Source organism: Lipotes vexillifer, unplaced genomic scaffold (assembly GCF_000442215.2).
Source record: "Lipotes vexillifer unplaced genomic scaffold, Lipotes_vexillifer_v1.1 scaffold1285, whole genome shotgun sequence".
Lineage (NCBI taxonomy): Eukaryota > Metazoa > Chordata > Mammalia > Artiodactyla > Lipotidae > Lipotes > Lipotes vexillifer.
The window spans coordinates 1206282-1231162 of record NW_006796211.1 but is presented as its reverse complement, the minus strand read 5'-3'; the positions used below and the strand labels follow the sequence as shown (position 1 = coordinate 1231162).

At 35.6% G+C, this 24881-nt stretch overlaps 2 protein-coding genes and 1 pseudogene across 3 annotated transcripts in view; 1 reads left to right on the top strand and 2 right to left on the bottom strand.

The window, feature by feature from the left end:
* Nucleotides 1-2058, top strand: part of LOC103073464 (COP9 signalosome complex subunit 2 pseudogene) — a 4365-nt pseudogene extending 2307 nt beyond the window's left edge.
* RABGAP1 (RAB GTPase activating protein 1) overlaps nt 1-24881 on the bottom strand; it is a 160785-nt gene that overhangs the window by 42328 nt on the left and 93576 nt on the right. The window lies entirely within an intron of this gene.
* GPR21 (G protein-coupled receptor 21) overlaps nt 23436-24881 on the bottom strand; it is a 2008-nt gene continuing 562 nt past the window's right edge. The window contains exon 2 of the mRNA XM_007468373.1: nt 23436-24881. This exon is cut by the window's right edge and continues 44 nt beyond it. Coding sequence (XP_007468435.1) covers nt 23486-24535 — 1050 coding nt within the window. The 5' untranslated portion in view covers nt 24536-24881 and the 3' untranslated portion in view covers nt 23436-23485.

Genomic DNA, 24881 nt, shown 5'->3' with positions numbered 1-24881 from the left:
AAAAAAAAAAAAAAAAAAAAAAGAAATAGAAGGAAGATTTTGAGTCTAGCTCTAAATACAAAATAAATCATCCTGCAATTATCAAGAGAAATGATAAGGAAAAGGAGTCCGTATCAAAAACATATGCTATATTATTGTGGGTTAACAATTTTTATTCAGCCTAGGATATGTGAATTCTCTTGAACTCAGTTTTTTAAATTTATTTATTTTTGGCCGTGCCACACGACTTGAGGGATCTTAGTTCCCCAACCAGGGATCAAACCTGGGCCCTGCAGTGAAAGCGCTGAGTCCTCCTAACCTCTGGACCACCACGGAATTCTCTTGAACTCAGTTTTAATTTTAACCAACGCACAGAATGTAAAATAGCAACACAAAGAGAAAACCACAGGCATACTGGGAATTAAGAAATCTTTATTTGAAATAAATCTCTGTTTCATGAACAGCTCAAACAACAACTGACCATAAATAGTCCCAGCTTCAACCGTGAAATTGCAGCATGACAAAAACTTATTGCACCCCTAGAATCATTAAGAGGAAAAATAATAAACTGAACTTAACTAAAATTAAAATTTTTCTGCTTATAAAATATGCCATTAAGAAAAGAAACAGGCAAGCGGTACATATATCCCAAAAGGAACTGTATCCAGAATATATACAGAACTTAAAGAAAGAGACAATTACTAAAATGGACAAAAATTGAGCACTTTATAAAAGAAAATATACAAATGGAAAATAAGCAAATGAAAAGGTAGTTACCAGGACAATGCCAATTAAAACCACAATGAGCTAGCCAGCCAAAGTGTCTACCAAGGAGAATGATTTCTTGTGCAATGATAGGAGGGCTACCACCTGGAACATTCTGCAGAGAGTAATTCAATCAATGGAGATTTGGAAAATCAGAATGATAATTTCAAAGCACTGAAGGAAGATGACCCAAGGCAGCATTAAGTAATTTCTGAAAAGTTCTGGAACTTGAAAACAAAAAGGAGAAAGGGGACTTAAAGCACTAAAACAATGATTAAAATAAATTTCACATTGACAAAACTTTCCAGAAAAGATGAATGGACATTTTATTGATCTATATTTGTAGTTCAGCCACAAGAAATTATTCTGAAAAAGCTGTTAATTCTGTTCTTGAATTATATATTCACTGGAATATTTCCAAAAGAGAATTCAGATTTTTTTAAATGTCAGATGAATTCACTCTAGGAATTTTATGAAACAACAATTAAAGTTCTGAAACATGCTAAGAATGATAGATTCTGGCTTAGGAAAAGCATGAAGGTTAGAAAATTATATGAAGAATTGAGAGGAATATGGAAAGCTTCAAAATATTTTATGCCAGTTTTATCAGTCATATTAGACTGATGATAAAGATAACTTTAAAAAGGATATACAATGATGAGACATATGACTTGGACATTCAAATGCACATAGAATGGGAATATAACAAAAAACTGTAAAAACTCTGTAACTGGTTAGTTCTCATCCATCTGCCATCCCTCAACCATTTGATCATGGGAGTCATCAGATAAGTAAGGGGGAAAATGCCCTTGAGATTAGGTGATTTTGAAAATTCACAAGCTGAAGTTTTGAAGCCTTCAAGAATGATAATAAATCGAGGAGTTCCATGTGAACCACTTGCTTAAAATATTTGGTCTTAGGAAATATGCTGAAGAACTTGGGAATAAATCCATTTGACTTGCCAGAGGCCAAGCTGTACAAAAATGATCCAAAAATTCTAACAATGATGGATTCAGTAAGTTCCTATCAGAATAATGACATCGTTAAATTTGAAAAGATTCTGAAAACAAATCACAGTAATGTTATGGATGATTCCTTCCTAAGAGAACACAGCAAAGAACTTTTGTAAACTATCGACACCCAAGTGCTGATAAAATTAAGATTTATACCACAATACATAGTCCTTTTACTTCTAAGGAGTTAAACATAAATGTAGCTGACATAGGGAACTTGCTAGCACAAGGCATATTGGCTGACACTATTCATGGCCAAATTGATTAAGTCAACCAAATACATCCTTTCACCAGACTATAATTAGTAAAATGGCTTAACAGAGAACAAGCTTTTACAAATGTACTTGAGGCAATCATGCAGAGACATAAACCTTAAGAGAACAGGGAATGGCAAAACGACTGTAAGGTGATAGGTCCTGAAAACTACTGAAGTGATGGCAGAAGTAGTTCTTTTTTATCAACTGGCTTTATGTTTTGGTTGCTTCATTTATCGTAAGAAAAACAGCCTTAATCTCCAGAAAAAAACAAAACTGCCATATGATCATGCAGTATTAACATTTTGCAAACTTTTTCTGTTAAGAGCCAGATGGCAGATATTTACTCAACTCTCCCTTCCTAGAGAAAAAGTAGCCATATGTAAATAAACAAGTATTTCTGCATTCTAATAAAACTTTATTTTCAAAACAAGAAGCATGCTGGATTTGCTGCAGTTTGCCAAGCCCTTCTCTAAATATACAACACAATAATTTGTCACCAGCAACATGACCAGAGAGAAGATTTTTGTAATGATTTTGAATATACTGACATGTTACTACTGATTAACTTTTTATGTTTTACTTGCAGAAATTCTGTCACAAACAAGCTGCAACAACTTGAAATGTATTTACCTTTGAACACTTTTTTTCATGTAATAATGAATCTTAAAAATGTTTGCTGCATTTTACAAAAGTCAATTCTTCAAAGTCTGTATATTTCTGTATCTTCAACGTAGTAAAGATTTAAATGAAACCCTGTAATTATAGTGCCATATTGTCCCTTATAGTTCAAGCAGCAATACAAACAGTATACACAATTCAGAAACTAAACATACACATTGAAACATATTAGACTGGCTAAAATAAAAAGACAATACCAAATGTTGGTGAGGATATGAAACAACTGGAACTCTTAACTGTTGCTAATGGAGATATAAAATGATACATCCACTTTAGTGAATTACATGGCTGTTTCCTGTAAAGTTAAATAGGCATTTACAGAGACCCAGCAATTTCACTCCTAAGTATCACACAGGAGAAAGAAAAACATGTGTCCAAAAGAAAACAAAAAATGTACAAAAGTGTTCATAATAACCTTATTTGTAATGGCCAAAAACTAGAAACCCCAAATGTCCATTCATAAAAAAAGAGATAAACAAATTACCATCCATATAATGGAATACATACATACATTGTTGGAAATAATTTCATTAAATACCATACTCTAAAATAATAGCACTTTAAAAATTTATCCACTAAACAAATACTAAGAATTAATACCTCACACTAAAATCCAAATCTTTTTTATTTCCCCTTCCCATACTCCTGTCAAATGGGACTAGTCACTGTTCCCCAGACATAACCCCAAATTAATGATATACCTTACTGCATCTTAAAAGGAAAAATCTAACCTTTTATTTTCTTAGTATAATAACAAACCCTTTTTGTTCTCTTATTTTAATAAAACATTTTTGCTTCCTTACAATAATAATACTAGGGAAAATGAGAAAAAAAGATAATTTCACTGTAGCTAATGTTTGATAAGCATATATCTAACTTTCTATATAATTATTTTTATAAAATGAGCTTACATTGTTTTGAAAATTAATTTTACTAACTTACTAATTTTACTAACTGTAAAATGTTGTGAGCCTTTTTTCCTGTTATCTGACAGTTATCCTACCCTAGCATTTTTAATGCACAGTAACCTGTCACATGTCTATACCATAATTTACTAGGCCAAATCTCTGACTTTGGAAGATTCAGGCTGTTCTACTCCTTTTGCTATAAACAAGGCTGTAAAGTAGATTCATGATTCTTAAGGGGTAAGAGATTATTTCCACAATCACTCCTTTCCCCCAAAGATCCAGCGTAACTCTTGTGTTTGGATTTTGACTTACAATGCCAATTTGTCCTCCAGAAAAGTTGTACCAATTTATATACCACACTGGTAGCACCCTCACAGCAGCTGCACTGCTGTTTTGGAATAGTCACTTACATACTTGTCTTGGCCTCCTTCTAGTCTGTATATAACTAAGAATTGTACCTAAAGTTGCAAAGAACTACACATAAAGTTTACTGACTCCTTCCCATTCTAATTCCAATGCATTGTTTGCTGAACCCACATGCTGACAGATGTAAAGAAAACAAACAAAACAGCACTATCATGCATATATTTCCTTGTCCTTGTCAGTTGCCATGGCCTAGAAGCAATAACACCCAGTAGCAATGAGCACACCTAGTGCCAGGATCTTGGTGTCTAATACCATTTACTAATAAAAGGAACCAGGCTCCTTATGGAAATGGCTGATTCTAGTGCTGGGGCAGGAAATATACAAGATGATCTTGGAACACCTAGAATTGCCAAAGAGGAAGGAAGAACTTCCTCCCTGACTCACACCACAAAGAAAACAAACCCACAACAATGGGAAAATGTTAAAGGGAAACATGAGCCAGAATTCCCAGTAGCCAAAGCTGGAACAATGTAAGCAACAAAATTAATGAAGTATTACTGGATTATAATCTAAAGTATAAAATAAATATCCATGAATCTATACTTATATAAATAAACAACCAAATAAGTAAATAAATGGGGGGAAAAGAGACAAATCTCCCATGAAGAAGAATTCCAAATAATTTATGAAAACACCCTGTCCTGGGACTTCCCTGCTGGTCCAGTGGTTAAGACTCTGTGCTTCTACCACAGGGGGGCACAGGTTCGACCCCTGGCCGGGGAACTAAGATCCTGCATGCCGTGCGGCACAGCCGGAAAAGCAACACACACAAAAAAACCACCCTGCCCTCATGGAGGGAGCCCACTCTTGTGTGCGCTGTGCACAGTGTCTTCCTTCTGAAGAGTACAGTATGGTAAGGGGGAAAAAAAGAGTAACGACAATGGAGAAATCTGACGAACATGACCTGAGCCAGATGATCAACGTCCACACTAATAGTGACAAGTCATGTTGATAGTACATACCCTTGATATGAGGTAATGAAAATGGGAGTCTACCTGTGTGTTCTTTTTCCCCTAAACTCATAACCTTATGAGAAAAACATCAGACAAATTCCAAATGAGGGACATTCTATAAAATACCTGACCAGTATTCCTTAAAGCTGCCGAAGTCATCAAAAACAAAGAAAGTCTAAGAAACTGAAACACAGTCAAGAGGAGCCTAAGGAGACAGAAGGACTAAATATAACGAAGTATCCTGGATGGGATCTGGAAGAGAAAAAGGACATTAATAAACAAAGGAAATCTAAATAAAACATGGACTTCAGTTGATAATAATACATCAGTATTGGCTCACTAATTGAAACAAACACATCATACTAAGATTTGCACTTATTAGGCACTCAATAAAATGTTGGACTAAATTTGTGGAATAAAACTGGTGAATGCTGTGGGTACAAGCTCAATAGTAATAAAAAGGAGGCTCTGTTGATGTAACTGATTTCTAGATGATTTCTTTCTTGTCCCCAATTCTTATGCTCTTTTTAGTGTATGTTAAGAAAGCAATAGTGGCGTTTTGTTACTTTCTTAAATTGTAAGGCTTGTCTAAAATAATCTGTGCAGAGAAAAATCTAAGGAAATAACATTTGTGCTGTTTCCTTCTCCCATCTTGGTTTTGAAAGTCGTCCATTAGGTCAAATCACAGTGGTACCACATTCTGTAATTTTTCTGGATGACTATTTTTATACCTCACTGTGAGAATTGGCTCTCTGAGTAACTTCTCAGGATTAACAAGGTACTGGGAACTGACGGAAACCCTCTGAATACACACCCTTTGTAAACTCAAGTTGAAAAATAGAAAGCTAAGAATGGCAGGAAGAAAAAGAAAGTACCCAAACAAAGAAAATGCAGTGGAAGGTTGCCATGAGAAATAACCAGCATAGAGAAGATTATTTCCAAAGTAGCTTGTTGCCTAAAGAAAAAGATCTTCTTAAGACTATCCAAAATGTTATAAATGCTTTGTTAAAAGCCATCATGTAATACTTACGAAAACAAAACAAATACCACCAAAATTCCACTCAAATCCATCATGCTATATCCTCTCTTTACAATATGTTTCACAGAAATAAAATAATTTTTTGGTTACATTTTGCTCTTTAGAAGTCAGCTACAGATTGTCAGAAGTGATTTTAAAGACTTAGTTTTTTAAATTCCCTAGGATAAAAACTCAAAAGAAGGAAAATGAAATTGAAGGAGTACTATACTTTAAAATTAATAAATAAGGACTAAAAACCTTCTGGAGGTAAAATCATTTTTCTTAATTAAACGTAACTCCTTGTCATTTGTAATTTAAATTCATGTGTTTTGGAAGTAGCAGAATTGCTGAAGTGCAAAGGTGAAGAATAAGACTTCTAAGCCTATGAAAACAGATGTTCTTGTGTTTGGGCAAGATCAAGATGGGCCTACAAAAACCTGCAAAATCTGGAAATTTCATTTCAATGGGTCATGTTAAATCTAATAGCATTTCTATTAACACCATTTTAACAGAGTCAAAAAAGGTGATTAAGAAAAACAGTTAACAATTATTTTAGTTAACAATTATTTTGTCGCTTAAAAAATAGCTCTGTCTTTTAAAATCAAATACTGTAGCCATCTTAAGGAATGCCTCACAGGAATTCTGACAAAATAAAAAGAAGGTATGTAAGGTATTCTTAGCCTGAGATTTAATAAACAGATTTAAGCTTTACCATAAATTCTCTGACACTGACTGCAAAGTTTTGTGTGTTATTTTTCTAAGAAGAACATTCTTAGATTTTAACAGATTCACTAGAATGTGAAGCTTCACGAGGGCAGAGATTTCTGTTTTGTTCACATGCATCTCCAGCACCTAGAAGAGTACCTGACAAATGGTAGGAACTCAATAAATATTTCCTGAATAAATGAATTCTCAGGGGATATATGATACATATAAGGTTCAGAGCCACTTACTTCCTATTGACAAACTCACTTTTACAGACTTAAAGATAATTATTTAAGCCATAATAACTAGAGCGAACAAGGATCTGTACTCATTGTTCTAAGCACCTTATATACGGATATATCATATAGCTCTACTGTGTTAACAACCCCTGAGGTGGGCTCTATTATGTCCCCCATTTGGCAAAAGAGGAAAGAAGTTAAATCACCTGGCAAGCAAAGTGAGGAGCTGGGACTGGAACCCAACTGGTTCAGCTTTCTAGTTCACGTTCTTAACCCAAATAAACATACTATAAAAGTGAAGAAATTCTCTTATCAGTAGTGAATGGCATTTATAATTCCTAATATATGAAAAAATGCTTTTGTCTTCTAGACTCTTATAACTAAAATCAACATGATACAGACTTTGAAAATGTGCTTCCTCCTTTTACTCTTATGAAGGCTATACAGTGTTTATGAAAAAGCAGAAATCGCTAAAGCTCTAATTACACAGAGAAATATATGATGCTCTTAAACATAAAAACAAAGTGAAAAAAGTCTCAACATGTGGCCCTTTTGTAAATTATTCAAAGAAAAGGCATTTTCCCTAAATGCTAGGTGGCCTCCAACATGTATCTTAATCATTTCAGGTTTAAAAAACAAATGTAATATTTTAAATTATTATGGTTTTATTCTTTGATTAGGGTTGACCACTTGATAGATGTATTGTTAGACCACAATATCCTGGCCTCTCAAAGAACCGCCTTCATGAAACTGTGCTACTGGCATGTTTTGAGACACTATTTTAAAAAAAATTGCCATAGAAATCTTGTATCTCATGGTGTGAGGACACCTCCTACCACATTACTCAGTGTCCTTATCAGAAATTCTGTTTCTTCTAAAGAAATATGGCTATTTTTTTCCCCATGGACAATGATTAAATGTCCATTTTTGTTTTGGCTTCCAGAACCCTCAGAACCAAATTTGCAGCCCAATCTTAAACAATACAGGAGGTCATGGCCTGTATATCTCTGTATTATCTTCCTGTTCTATCTCTATTTTCCAAATCTCTTTCTTATTTACATTTTCCTACTTTTCTGAATTGTAAATATTCTAATAAGGTACCTCAACACCTTAGTAATGAGGTACAGTGTATTTGTATAAAACAAATTAAAGCCCTTCAATAGCATTTCATAATTCAATCAACAAGAATTCTAGAAATAAGTATCTGATTGATGGGCTCATTTAACACTGACAGCGCAAAAACATTTTTACCTTAAATTCAGATTTCAAGAACATAAAAATGTATATTCATGCAAACATAATTTTACTTGTCCCTATGTAACTAGCACCACTGATCTTCAAATCAGTTTTCTTTCAACTTGCAGTGCTATTATTCCATACCAATGCAACAACAGGAATTTTAGTATAAACTGGATTTGTGGGTAGATATTACTTTGTATATTTATCCTGGTGATTTGCTCTTATAGGCAAAAATCGTAATTCTAGTAAAACTGCCACTGAATTAACATTTAATAAAAGACTTTAAAAGCTCAACCAATGGGAGACAAGAAATTAATCTTTAACATATTTAAATAAATGAAATATTGTATTCAGTAATTACTACTGTATTCAGTAATTAATGTTTTAAAATTTCCATTCCAAACACATCAAACACAGAACAAACCATAACTAAATGTCCATAAACATGGAAGTAACTGAAGGCACTGCAGAATCTGGCTACAACTATGTGAAGACTGGAGCTGGACTTCTGACAAAGAATAGAGAAGATGGATTTCAGGTGCTCTACCGAGGTCACACAATGTAATAGAACACAATGTGATAGTTAGAACACTGACTCTAGGGTCAGGCAGTTCTGTCTCTGAAAACTGCCTCCCCTACTTCTAATTGTATGACCTTGGATAAGTCACTTAACTGGTCTGAGCCTTAATATCCCTGGACTGATCCTTAATATCCCTATCTGTAAAATTTATGCAATGGTCACTGCCTTGCAGAGTTTACGAGAAGCAAATTAAATACTGCATGGAAGGCAGGTAGCATAAGGCCTTGCCATCAGTGATAGCTCTTTCCCATCAGACTTGAGATTTATGATGTTGGCATATTTCCAATCTTGGGAGAGAAGCCAAAGGGCAAAATGTGTACTTGGCAGATTTTCCCATATTTGAAACTTAGTGAACTACTGTGAGGGATCTGCAATTTTAGAGAGTATCCAATTCAGAAATCCATTGCATCAATTTATTTTAACCAAATAAAACTATAAAGATAAATCAGGTAGCAGAAAAGCTGACACAAAATATAAATGGTGCAATGACTGTTTTTTAAAACCTATGAACTGTGCTAACCAAAACATTCTAGGAACTCAGAATGAAATACCTTTGCTGATTATCTTAAAAAAAAATCATTTCTCAGAGGCAAAAATCCATTTGAGTTTTTCTATTATCACTGACTCATTCAGTAAACACCTCTGCTATTTCAAGACAATCAACTATACCAACACCCAATGCTACTAATCCTTCTTTACTATTTTTTCCCTTCCAGTAAGAAAACAACTTGCCCCAAACATGCACAACAAAAAGACAACTATATTCTATAACCAATGAACTGCCAACGAATCTTTTATTGCAGAAAGCAGACTCCAAAAGCAGCCTCCAGAAATGTTTGCCAAATAAGCGCCGCTAACTTTAAAACATTTAGCATGGTTATCAGCTGAACAGTTATATACTTATTATGTTGAGTCTATATACACAATGTAACAGGAAATTAAATGGCTTCTTCAGAAAACATAGCTTTTTAATAAAATAAGGTACGGCTATCACATTGTTTCAATCCAAATATGGCATTATAGTGCCATTCTAAAAATAAATCGAAGTCCCATGTGATATGCAGCCTTTTAGCTATGTTCATTTCCTTTTAGGGCTCAAGTTTCCCACAGGAAAATTATTCAATGTTTGGCAAAACTGTCCCAAATCATGTATAGATAAGGCACAACTGCTAACTACACCGTCAATCTTTTCCTGCTTTGCTATTGTTGATTCTCATTCACAGTACTCCATCATGGAGAGGTCCAAGAAGCAGGAAATACTCAAGAACTTTTATCTGACCAAAGTGAAACAAAAAATGCCATTTTGAGTAAAAAGGTGTTGAGGAGGCAATTTATGAGTCATCTAAATTAGAAGACACAAAATTATTACATACAAAGTCATATTCCAAATATGTTTCTGATAACTGTGATGAATTCCAGATACTTATTTCAATCGTATTATTTACATTACTGAGCAAAACTGCATATCAAATGCCCTTATAAAATCTTCTCAAAATCACCCCCTCTCATAATACAACACACACACACACACACACAAAATCAAGACCCATTCCCCAAGCTATATTTTTTTTTTAATCTTTTTTTTTTTTTTTTTTTTTTTTTGCGGTACGCGGGCCTCTCACTGTTGTGGCCTCTCCCGTTGCGGAGCACAGGCTCCAGACACGCAGGCTCAGCAGCCATGGCTCACGGGCCCAGCTGCTCCACGGCATGTGGGATCTTCCTGGACCGGGGCACGAACCCGTGTCCCCTGCATCGGCAGGCAGACTCTCAACCACTGCGCCACCAGGGAAGCCCCCCAAGCTATATTTTTATATAACCAAATCAATCAAATTATGATTTCTAAGAAAATGTTTATGAATGTTTCATAATGCTCAGCAAATATTCAGTTTTTCTTTAAAAAGCTAGTTTCTTCTGAAAATAACAAGTCTTAAGTCAAAGATTTAAGTATGCCTGTTAAGTAGCAAAATTACAAAGCAGCTGTAAAATGACTAGTTATATTGAAATGACTTTAAACTCTATAGTTCTCTTTTATATAGTTAACAAAATAATCTATATGAGAAGCTGTGTTTGAATGCTATTAGTCACAAACATCTCCATCAGTGAACTGCTGAACTGCATGTAGAATTCTGTAAGAGGTCTGCATTCATATATGTATTCACAGACTATAGGTATATGAACTAGGCTTCAATGTTTATTTTAATTATATCTATTTATATAGCTTTCAGGCAAAAATGATATTTCCTAGAGCCCCAACGTATAAGAAAAATCATGTTTAAGATTTTAATTTTCCTACTAAAGAGGTAATCTTAAGAAACAATTATCAAGAAACAATTATTTAAAGATTTAAAAGCTATCTTATTCTATTATTAATGTATAAAGCTATATAATTAGTTAGATCTTTCTCTATTAACCTAAAAACTTAATGGCAAATAGGTATCATACCAACCAAGGTCTATTAGTATCTATGTAGTAATGGCTTATTACATAGGTAGTAAGAGCCAACCTGGAATTAAATTCTTTTTATGTTTTTCTATTTAAAATTCCTGGGTAACAGCAACTTTAAAAGGTACTGGATAAGCAATGATCTTCAATTTTATTTAAGCAAAAACTTCACCCTCAGGACTTCCCTGGTGGCACAGTGGTTAAGAGTCTGCCTGCCGATGCAGGGGACATGTGCTCCGCAACGGGAGAGGCCACAACAGTGAGAGGCCCGCGTACCACCAAAAAAATAAAAAAAACAACTTCACCCTCCAATCTCACTAGCAGTACAAATAATATAAATACCAATGAAGGCATCTAGAGCCATGCATTTCATGTATTTTTACTTCCCCTTTCTGAGGTGACTGCCACTGATCAAAAAAACTTTCTAACTAAGATTTTTCAAATCTTAATTTGTTTGGTTGAAAGTACCAATGGAAAGACTATTTATTTTATTTAATTCACATCAAAATCTGAACACTTGTTTCTTTTTTTCCGAACCTGCTGGAAACGCACATTTTCTAAGCACTTGACCAATCAAGTGACTGAAAGGCTGAACAATCCTTTGGACTTATTTTGGTGTCAATATTGAGTCTAAGGGAGGTCTAAGGCCTGGATTCCAGTCCCAGTTCTGCAACTAATTTACTCTGCCACTACTCTGGGTCTCCCTTTCCCCAATTGAGAAAGGAAGAGTCTAGATTGAACTCTAAGGGATCTTCCAGCTCTGTCACTTTAGGATTTTATATTTATGTTATTCACCTACTCAAAAACCTTAAGTCCATCTACAATTCCTAATCAGAGTCAAATCCCTTAGCCTTTTATTCCAGATCAGGTAGCCCCAATTTATCTTTCTGACCTTACTCCATTACACCTCAAATTGAAACCTCTGGTTCATCCATATTGCCCTATTCACAAGCAAGCTAACAGCACCTGCTAACATGTACTGAATGCTTACTGCAGACCAAGCACTGTGCTAAGAGCTTTACATGTAATAGCTCATTAAGCCTTACAATACTTGTATGAGATAGTACTATTAGTTAAGGCAACAGAAAGTAAGAGGGATTATGAACCTTGTCCTAGGTCTCACAGCCAGCGTCAGGGCTAGGATTCAAAACTAGGTCTGCCTGCCTCTCAAGTACATACTTTTTATCACTACATATTACATGGATAAAGTATATAAATGGTCCATCTTCACTGAGGCCTCTGAAGCTTAAAACACCCTTTGTCACAGTTTTACTTTTTTCCTCATATAACTCATTTTTAAGGTTCAATTAAAGTGATACCTCTTTACCACTTCAGTCCCAAATTTCCTTTCCATCTCTAACCTGTTAAAGCTCTTACTGTAACCCCCAATGACTAAATATATGTATCTTAATGTCTGAGAATTGTATAGGACTAATAAAGTACATCTAAACATATGTATCTTAGTGTCTGAGAATTGTATAGGACTAATCCTCCTGTGGAACATACAACAAAAGCAGGATAAAATACGTAAAACATCAGTAACATGATGGAGTAAACCATCAAAGCAGAACTTTAGGTTTATGATCTCTGAGAGAAAGGGGCTCACCAAGCCCCTCCACATTCACCCAGGGCCTTTCCTCTGAGGGTATTTACAGCAGGCATTGGAAGTTACTGGGAGATTCTGACTCTGTGGGACAAGGAAATAACAGCAACAGTCTTCTACTGAGCTTCTATGATGCCACCATGCACAATTCTATATACTTCAGATGTGACAGTATCACATTTTCACAATAATCATAACAAGGGGATAATATCCCATTTTACAGAGTGGAAAACCAAAATCCATGCTCTTTTCACTATCTTCTTTTTTTACCTCAGAAAAACAGTGATCTAAGAGTATAAAGTAAATACAGAACAATGTAAAGAGTTTTACATTAATGCAACATGCATCTGATCTTGAATTGACTCCTATAATATCAGTCATCTTCGCTTAAAGATAAGTATCCTTCTGAAGTTCTGACAGATTAAATTATCTAATAAACTGTCAGAACTAGGATCTAAATTTTGTTTTATTTCTAGCGCTCGGTAGACTACACATGTATCTTTAGTACAATGACTGCTAACTATACATGATGTTAACATAATCTAAGTAGGAATGCTTTTAATTCCTACAAATATCATGTCATGAAGGAGAATTTTTTTAAATGAAAAAGGCTTTTAAGTCAGATTCTGCTCCCCAGGGGCCAATGAAGACAGAGACCCTCAAATGGATTTTTTTTTTTTTTTGGTCTAGCTATAAATAAACAGCTTTGGCAGTGAGGGTTTCCCCAGTCTTTCTGGAAGAATTTTCAGAAATATATCATGCTATTTAATGCTGTAACTTTTGCCTTCTCCCCAAAATACTGTCTTACTAATTCAATTCAACAAATGTTTATTGAAAGCTAAGAGGCACAATTTAAAGTTTTACTTTGAAAAGACTCTTTCATATTTTATTCAAAGCCAATACAATCTTTTTGTAACACTCCGATAAATCATTAAGTGACTACAATCAAGGCAATTTATCATAAAGACATACTTTTTAATTTGCTAAAGGCTTCTCATGTCATAGATTGTTTGATAATTGTAGGTCACTTTATTAGGGTCTTTTGTCTGTTGGTCCTTTGGGTTCCTTTAATCCTGTCCAGCTGAATATTTTATGCCAATCTCATTCAAGGGGTGGAAGGAGATAGGACTACAGAAATCTTACTCTACCCAGAGCTCAGCCCACCTCATACACTGCCTCCTCAGGAAATCTGACACACATTTCCTTACCTATGACTACCACACATGTAATCTGCATGCCTCTTGTGATCTCAGAATGCCAGATCTTACATTATAGATACTTGTATACCAGTACACACATACTCATCATATACATAGATACATATACACATTTGTTTTCATGTATTCCTTCCCATGATGTCAAAGAAGATGCTTTCTAATATCTGCTGTCTTCTCTTGGTAAAAAACAAAATTAAAAAAATCTAGAAAGATTCAAACATACTTATGAGGCATAGTAGTAGTAGACTAGGAATCAAAAAGGTCTTACAGCCTCAAAACTCAGCTTCCACAATTGTCAAAGAGGGATAACATCCCTTTTGCCTGTTTTCCTAGGAGGATGAAATGAGATGATAAATAGGAAATTGCTCTGTACAAGGCCATAGGTAATACAGTGTGCTATCACGCCCTCATGTTCTACTTCAGTAATATGTTCTAAACCTACACTTCCTGGTTTCCTTCTATCTCTGTTAAAATTTATCTGCCTTTATCTAAACGTGGTCTATGCTTTCCATAAAAAATAATACACCTACGTAGTTGTAAAGGTCAAACCATATGAAGCGTACAAAGAAAAACAGCAGACCCCTTATACCTCCCACCCTATTCCCTGCTGCCCAAAGGGCAACAATTTTCATCTTTTTTAGCTGTTTCTGTTTCCTTCCTATTTCTGAACAAAATGCATAAATTGCTACTTTCTGGCTTTTTTTTTTTTAAAGACTTTCTTGTATGGGAGATGATACTGTGGCTTCTTGTATGGGAGATGATACTGTGGCTCTATTACAGTCCCAACCCCACCTACCCTCCACATATACTTCCCCCTCCCCCTCATCATGACTCTCAGCATAATTTTGCTACAGTTTTTGGCTAAATCTATATTTCTCATAACTGAATCACAGAGTATATCATGATTAGATTTCCTTCTTTCATCTTCTATTTTTTCTGAAGTTACTAATTGCAAATTTTTTTCTTTCCCTCAGTGTTCTATGTATCTATATTTGTAAGACAGGTAAAAATTTTGAGACCTCACATATCTCAAAATGGGTTTTATCCTCACATTTGAATGAAAGTTTGGGCATAAAATTCTAGGTTAAAAATCACTTCTGGGACTTCCCTGGTGGCGAAGTGGTTAGGAATCTGCCTGCCAATGCAGGGGAAAAGGGTTCGAGCCCTGGTCCGGGAAGATCCCACATGCCGTGAAGCAACTAAGCCCGTGCACCACAACTACTGAGGCTGTGCTCTAGAGCCTGTGTGCCACAACTACTGAGCCCGCGTGCCACAACTACTGAAGCCCACATGCCTAGAGCCTGTGCTCCAAAACAAGAGAAGCCCCTGCTCGCCACAACTAGAGAAAGCCCGTGCGCAGCAACAAAGACCCAACACAGCCAATAATAAATAAATAAATTTTTAATAAAAAATCACTTCTTAAGTTTTAATTTATTCCCAATTATCTTCTTGCTTCATTGTGGTAGAAAGTCCAATGCTATTCAGATCTCTGTACTTAGGATGCTTCTACTATCCCATCCCTATTCCAGACCAAGAAGCTTTTAGGTTTTTCTTTATCTCCAGTGTTCTGAAATTTTATGATTTGCCGTCACAAAGTCTTTTTATTACACTAAGATGGTTGGTCCTTTTCATTATGGAAACTCATACCCTTCAGTTCTATAAATTTCTCTTGTGATATCTGAGAATTTCTCCATTCTTTTTCTGTTTCTGAAAATCATGTTATTCAGACATTGGGCCTCCTTGATCGTGCCTCTAATTGTCTTGCTTTTTACCTCCTTTATTGTCTTTTGTTTCACTATCTGGTCTACCTCAATTTTATCTTCCAACTTTTCTAATTTTTAAAAATGTCTGATTATATTTTTAATCTCAAAAGCTTTCTTGTTCTCTGTTTTGTTTTTTGTTTTTTTTTATGGCATCCTTTTTTCCTTAATGGATGCAAAATCTTCTCTGAAAATATTAGTTACAAATACTGGGGTTTTTTTTTTTTGAGGTTTTCTTCTATGACTTGTTTCTGTTCCCTCTGATTTGTTTTGGGCTCTGTGCATTCATAATACATTTTCTCAAGTCTATTCATAAGACTTTCTCTGGTTAACTGTTGCTATTAAAAGATAAGGAACAAAAAACTAACTGGAAGCTCTATATGCATGGGTGGGATTCGCTGACTGATGGGCATCAACTTAATGTGACTGGGCAGGGACTGTCGGAACTGAGAGCCCTTAGATACTGGCCCCCAGACTAGACTCCTCTTATCTCCTGCTTAGAAGGTTTAAGGCTAAGAGCATTCTGGGAGTTTAGTGGGAAAGGGAAACTGATTATTTAATAAGCAGACTTTCTCCTGATACTCTTGTTTTCAACAAGGTGTCTTAGTCCCATTCTCAGCTATGCCTGGCATCCAGAATGCCTGTGGTTCAACCTCCAAAGAGTAAGTCTCCCATCTTCTGCTGGAATGGTGAAAAACCAGTGGTCTGCTAGGGCCAACTTGGGATGGGGATCAAGGTGGTGTACAGTGGAGGAGTGAGGCGGGGGGGGATGAGTGACGGTATCTAAATGTGCCTTCAATAAACTTTCTAACAATTCTTCAGTTTTCAGCTTCATACTACTCTCTGCCTGAGAGGCATATCAGAAATCTAATTCCCACATATTTACTGGGTTTTATGGGCAGATGCTTTTTGCCCCTCCCCCAAATTCAGCTTTGTCAATTCTGATGAGTCAGTTACCACTTGTCCACTGGGTTTCCATAACCCCAAATTTTGTTAGCTTCATTCACCTGCCATCATCTCTGCTCTTCTCTTTGTCCATATGTATTATACTTTTGCCATTCTTTATAGTGGAGTTAACAGAAATAAATATGCATACTAAATCTGCTATATTTAGTAGGAAGTCTGTCACATGTTTTCCAAGTATGGGAGTTAGTTGATATATTGACAAAAGTTTCTTAATCTCTCTAAGCCTAAGTTTCCTCACCTGTAAAACAGAGTTATAAAAAAAATTAAAAACTGCCTGATAGGTTTCTGTGAGAATTACGTGAGGTAAGAATGTAGGCTCTTAAGTCAGAAAGACCTGGGTTTGAATCCCAGATCTTCCACTTATTAACTGTTTGTCTCTGGCAACTCAATCTCAGTTTTCTCATCTTTGTAATGCGGTTAATAATAGTCACTAGCTCATAGAGCATCAGAAGGATTAAACAGGACAAAGTTTATAAAATTCTTCTGAAACATAACAAGCCTCAGTTAACATTTATATCATTGCCCATAATGCTTTCTACACCTAAAATTACACACACAAGCACAAACACCTCATATCAGCCTATTTAAGTCTTATTCATGACTTGGCTGAGTGAAGGTAAACTCCCACTCCTCTGCAAAAGCAACAAGATATAATAGGAATGGATGATGGATTAGGAAGTAGGAAGTCTGGGTATTATCATAAATGGCTGTGTGGCCACTGGACTGGTTTCCTGACTATAAAAAGAGAGAACCAGACCAAATGATCTCTAAGGTCTTTTACAGCTCAAATGTCCCTCCCTATCTCCTTTGTGGATGATCTGACTTTCAAAAATTTAATGTTTCTATTCTAATTACCTGACTGATACTGTTTTTATAGGGATTTTCATATATCTTGCTTTTCCAACTAGACAGTATATATTTGCTCCATGAAAACCAAGATGAGTTGCTTCCCCAAACTAACAAAGTAGTAAGGCCACCCTTTGAATACTAAATCAGAAAACAATGTTTCATGGTAAAAGTGATATATAAAACCACCAAAAAGAGAAAGAATGAGTTAGCAAGCTTGTAAGACTGTTAAAACTTGCAAGGAATTTTACTAAAAGTAACAAAATAAGTTAATTTAAAGAAATAATATGTCAATTAGAAGGTAGGTTGGTCAGTACTAGAAGCACAGATGATTTCAACTTTTATTAGGATCCCAATGACCAGGTTTTCTGATTTCAGAGATGGAACATCAGGCTCAGTCTTATACCAGTAAATTTTCACATTACAGAACCATATTCTGAGATTCCATCCTCACCAAGCAACATTCTGAATATGGTTTGGCTTCCCATGAAGATCTATCAATAGAGAAAGACTGCTCCCTATTGCCAGCACTGATTTCTTATTTTAAACTAATGAAGTGACATTATGATTTTATATACTGGCATAATGAACCCACCCAAGAAACAGATCCATGGTGTGCCAACTGTCCCACCAGTAGGCCTTGGTAAATTCCTCCTGATAAAGTCACTCTGTGAAGCTTTTTGAAAGATAGATCACAGAATTTTTCCAAATGAAACATCTGAAAACTATAAAGTTCCATAAGAAAGGAATCATGTGATCCTTCTTTAAATCCCTGAGGCCAGCTAGCTATACTACCTGACATCTAGTAGAGCTTGCTACATAAGCGCTTCTTGATTGCTTCTTAAACTTTCCCAAAAAGCCAGTTATTGCATAATACAATTTTCCATACCCTATAGCAGTATGATAAGCATTTCACTCTGAATACATGACCAACAGTGTGTTAAGAAAAGAAAGGAAGGGAAGATAGAGCTAGAAAAGTGGTAAAGACTGAAAGAAAAAGCAAAACCAAAGAATTAGAACCATTTCTTTCACCAAGCTATCTATCCTATTCTATTGCTCCTCTTTCATAGTGACTGATTTTTACAGCCTATCTTATCTGGATCTAGAGCCAAGATCTTACCCATGCTGTGAAAAATTGGCAGTTTGACAGCACTGCCTGAAGTTCCCTGGGCCGAGGCTACACAGTTTCCAGGAGTAAAGTTACCTAGCATATAAAGCACACACATTCCCACAGTAGTCTCTTGGTACTAAAAAGAGATATTTATTATATACAGTCTAGAATGGCTTTGATCAAATGAAAAACTACTTATGGGCTTTGGACTACCCTTTGAACATCACTGCTCTATAATGACTAGAAGTAATAATAGTGACTAGAAGTAATAATTAGAAAGGCTCATTCATTAACTCCGTAAAACTTACTAAAACTTCTGCTCTAAGCCAGGTCCTATGTTAGATTTGGGGGATAAAGGTATGAAGAGATACTGTCCCTGCCTTTAGAGACTTTGTAAACAACTAAAGAAAGTAAATGTAACAGTTTTATGCTGAATTTAAAGTTATTGTTATTTTGGGATTGCTAAGTAGCATGGAATAGTCACCTAGCATTGACCTTCAAAGATCTTATGGGGGGGGAGCGCCACATCATTATATGCAGCTTCCTTAGATGTAAAGCTATGGCAGATACAAATAACAGTAATCATTTTTATTTTCAAAGCACTTTACATATTACAAAGTTCTCTTACATCCGTTATCTAATTCAATCCTCAAAGTAACCCTGTGAAGGATGAAAGGATTATTATAAATAGAAGAAATTAAGTGCTTAGAGAAAAGCAACCAGCCCTTACAAAACGAGTTAATTAGTAACAGAAACCTAGATTCGCAGTTCAAAGTTCATTTTACATATCATGATTCCGTTATCATCCAAATTTTGAAGAAAAGCCAAGTGACTCATTTACAGCCATAAGAAATGTCTAGAATATTCCTTGGGTCTGCAAAATACGTTAATAATATGTACATTTAATATAAAATATTTAGTAACCTGCAATGGAAAAATTATGCAAAAATCAACACAAATGATGACTTATGAAGACTTTAAAAAAAGTTCATAGTTCCATGATTCTCCCCCATCCTTAAACTTCCCCAAATTTCCTCATATAGCAATAAATTCTGGTTTGCCAATAATTTATTTCACAAACCTTTTATGATTCAAAAACACAGTCAGTAAAATTCCTACAAAGCCATCAAAGGCAGATGTTTTAATCAAACCTGCAAAGCTGAGGAAACTCCCAGAAATCACTCTACCATCTGGGAACTTGTAACCCTGTTGCTTCATTTTCAAGTTCAAAGAGGTGAACAGTAAATGCATTTAATAGTACAAAAATTCAAGTTTTCCCAATCCTTAAAATACTGAGACCATTATTCAAGTAAAAAGGAAAAGCCACTATAAAAGGCTCAAAACCATATTTATCCAGCAATAAACCTTAAATAAAATTCTTTCCAAAATGGAATTTAGGGTTAAAGCCAACAGGTCCATGAAAAATTCAAATATCCATTCTGGTGAAAGATAATTCTTTCATTAAAGTGGAGCACTTGTCCTTTTGTAATTGCTTTTCCGCTCTAAGAGGAAAAAAACACACCTTCACTGAAATCATTGTATAAAAACACAACTAACTACAAATATAACAATTAGTATAGTCTTATTTTTAAATTTACTGTGAAATAATTTCAACACAGTCACCAAAAGCTTATGCTTCCTCTGGTATCAGCCATATACTATATAAAGTTAAATGGGCTGTCTTGCCAAAGCCTAAGGTAACTGACTCTAAAAATATACTTTTTCTCATTCTGAACTAGTCAGATTCGTATTTAAATAAAACATCATTAAATGTTGCACTAAATATGCAAGGATGAAAAGGTTACTTAAATACAAACTCTCCAAACGCATCACACAGAAACTGCCCCCAGCCACAGAAGATTGGATGATTGCATTCAGACACAACCCTTCTCCACAGGATACACACACCACAAGAAAACAAAAATTTTAAAGCAGTACAGACAATGAAATATGAGAATAGAATTGATACCTGGAAGAAACGTTAGAGTTTATAAAGTCCAATGACTACAAGATAAACTGGAAAGACATCTGATATTAAGTATCAGCTGGGGAGGAATGCTTTATTTTTCTTTAAAGTTACTACATCTACTTAGTTCCTACTTTAGTTTTAGGCTGAGAGGTTCTAATGTGAAAAAAAAAAAACAATAAAAAAAACCCTCTGACATCTAAATTTGGTACTAGGGCAAAAATATAAAAATCTACTAACAAAAGCTCTTATTAAAAGAGTTGTTGCCTTCCAGTCATTGAAAGCTCAGCTTCATTAGCCATTTCCAGAAAATTAAACAGAGATTTCCTCATTTCCGTAACATTCCCACAAAATCTTTTCCAAAAACTTTTGTTTTCTCTAAAATGGAATCCTACTGCAAGAAAAAATTAAAAGGGCTCAGTACCCCCCCCACACAAAAAATCTACTGATTTAACATCAGTTTTCCATAAAAATTATCTTCATGAGTCCCATATCTGAACTAAAAATTGACAAGCAAACTGTGCAAATCTGAACAGGTTACATTCTCTGATATATATGAAAAAAGGGAATTTTGTTTTCTTAGATCTGTGCCACTTAAATAAAGGGGAATTGTATACAGCTTTTTTTCAGAATCTAACAGAAAAGGTTTTCAACTTCAAATGGCAACTTAACAAAGCCACTGCTAACATAACTTGCAATTCCAATATGAGTTCTAAATTTTGAAACAACTTAGAATCAAATTTTCTAATACTAAATATAAAGAGCAAGCAAGCTTTTGGGAAGAACTCAGAATCTGAAGTTTAAATACTTATATTCATACTTGTTCTCTTAAAATAAAAATGTTTAAGTAGAATACATTTGAGGTTAAAATCAAATCAATCTCTAAAACCTAAAATCATAAGAATGCTATCTTTTATTTTAAAAGGGGGTAGGAGGTTTTCTAATATGATGATGGAAAACCAAAGCATATCTGCCTGTTTTATAAATATCTATGTCCTTCCTTGGACTCAAAAATCCACATTTCCCTTGGTTTTCTTCTATCTTCAACCTCACTGAACACCACTGTCACATTCAGATTACAACATCTAGCCAAAGGCAGAGATCATACAAGTTCCCTGAAGACTTCTAAAACATTAAAACCAGTAGAAGAGCAGAGGAAATACTTTCATGCTTGGAGCTGCTGGGAAATCCTTCTCTCCTTTTAGAAAAATAAACCTCTCGCTCTAAACATAATTACTTTTAGGAACAAAACATCACTCTACATACAAATACACAGCACTCTCAATTAATAATTCTACAGATTTTGCTAGTACTTTGGCTTAAAAAAAAAAAAAGCCTATTTAGGAAAGGAACAGTATCCCAAGGATTTTTTTTTCCAGAAAGAGAATAGCAATAGAGAGAGAATCAGAATTTCTCCTTCTCTCATTCAAATATGGATTCCTTAACACTAACTGAAAGAATGCTTTTAAAAAGAATTAGTTACTACTTTATTAGATGATTCCATTTAACCACAAAGAGACCATCTCAATCAACCCCTCTTATTTTAAAAATGAACTAGCTAAATGTACATTGTATTTTCTGACTCAGTTGCCGAGGACCTTTCTTCCTGATGATATTCTAGTATTTCAGAAAGTCTCTAGATAAAAAGAGCAGAGAAGACTAAAGACACATTTCAATGTATTTTCACCATTATAAAAATGGCAGCCATCAGCCTATCATTTAATTATTTTTCAGCTTATTTAAATGCATTTTGCTGTAAAAGAGAAATCTAACTCAATTCAAATATTCTCAATACACATATACACAAAGGCTTGGGCAAAAATACTACAACACAATCACTTTCAGTATACATATTTGTTTAGGTCTCAGTGAAGCATGGCATAAAATACTGCTTAGTTTTTCTATAAATTATATGATTTGACTGCACTTTTGCTTCATGGTTCAATGCAAAAATTTTATTATTTTGTTAAATTTATTTTTTAAGATTTTTTTTTGATGTGGACCATTTTTTTTTTAAGTCTTTACTGAATTTGTTACAATATTGCTTCTTTTTTATGTTTTTTGGTTTCTTGGCAGTGAGACATGTGGGATCTTAGCTCCTCAACCAGGGACTGAACCCACACCCCCTGCATTAGAAGGCAAAGTCTTAACCACTGAACAGCCAGGGAAGTCCCACCAAATTTTAAATTAATGTTTAAGTTTTCACATTATTCACTGTATTGAAAATTCTCTCAAGAGAATAAGACATAAAACATTTGACTTTCTGAATGACAGTGTGGAAACCTGCAGGGTAGTTACACTTTGATGGATGTAAGGAAAATTTTAAAACCCTGTTAATTCATCACTGTATTTTAATATTTCCTGTTAAAAGAAATCAATTGTACATGAAGCTCAAACAGCTGGAAAGAACCCAGAAAAGCAACAAGAAAATGATGACTTTTAAAAATGCTGACGCTTTTCACACCCAGGTTCAGTCATGCCAGCTGGAGAGAGGTGTTAGATATGGCTTTATTCATTTTAAGTCTGAGAAATACAGCCATTTCCATGACATTATGGAAATTGGAACCAAGAGCAATTTATCTTCACGGTCCTGATTCTTCTCATTTGAAAGCATTAAAAAAAAATCATTTCTGCAAACTTAAAAGGTATTTTGGATGGATCATTTGTTAACTATTGCTTAGAGTCAAATTATTTTGTCCCATATTTCCCAGTGAAGTAGAAATACAAAAAGATAAAAAGGAAACACACACACACACACACACACACACACACACACACACACACAACACACAGTGACCCAATATCTGAACCACTTCAGACATGAAATCCATTAAGGGGGCCTTTGCTCCTAACTGTGTAAGGGTCCTTAGCTATCATCTGACTTGCACAAGAAGTACACATGGCCCCTGAGAGGCGCTTTAGTCCCCTTTGGAAGACACTGTTGGAAAGACTATAAATGACACAGTTGCAGAAACTATTACTAATAGCAAGCCAGGTGGTCAAGAAGGATGCGAAGCGGTTGCTGTGGCCAGTGGAGCTCTCCAGTAAGAAGTAGATGATGTATGGCAACCAGAGGATGTAAAATACACTAGTAATTCGGAACAGGACCATGGCATAGCGCTTATCAGGACAGGCCTGCACCTCCCCAGTCTCCCCACTCTGGCTGCTGAAGCGGGCTTGCCTTTCGCTGATTTCCTTTGTGTGCTGTTGGCAGATGCGGAAGATGTTGAAATAGGTGAAGCACACAATGAGGGCTGCTGGGGCATATAACATCAGCACGATGAACAGGGTGAAGTAGGGGTCAGTGTGCCAGGACTCCGCACACCACTGAAACACATCTCCATGATATCCAGGTTTGCCCCAGCGGAAAAAGGAAGGCAGGAAGACCAGGGTGGAGTATAGCCAAATCAGGAAAATACACAGACGCAGTCTCCAGGGCGTAACCAGGGTATTATAGGTTAGAGGCTTAGTGATGGCAATATATCTATCGATGCTGATACAGGCCAGAGAGGTCATGGAGACACTCTTCAGAACTGATACTACAAAACCAAATACCTGGCAAGTCAAGGACTCCTCTACTGGAAGCGGGTAGTGGAGGAGTGATAAAGAAGGGACCAGGCAGCTTACCCCAACCAAGAGGTCAGCATATGCCATAGTCTGGATAAAATAACTTGTAGTATGGTGGTTCAACAAAGGTGCACAATGAAATACAAAAATCACAATAATGTTGCCAGAAATAATCAACACAGTTAGAAAGACAATAATCAATACTTCCAAAAGGCAAAAATTGACAGTTTCCAAATAGCCAAATGCCAAGAGGCAAAAAGGGTGGCTGCTCTGATTACCATCCAAGGTAGAGTTCATCTTGAGCTCAGGAGTGATCTCTCACTTCATGCTGCCGCTTGGCTGCTGCCAACAGTTCAAAGGAGCAGCTGCTGTCATTGCGGTCAGCTCTGTGTGTCTGTAATAATGCCCGAGGAGCCTTAGTCCCCAAGCTCCCGATGCTGCTGCTCTGGTGCATTGCCTGCAGTGCAATTCCCCTTTAAATCCTTCTTGGAATAGGGAGAACCAGCAGCAGTTGTCTGGCCAGTCCGAGATGCGGCCATAGTACCAGGTTTACCATACACATAGCACCAGGGGAGTAAGGCAAACTCTGTACAATGTCTTCAGGCCAATGAGGGTAGGGGGTAGGGGCAGAAGGGAAGGGAGG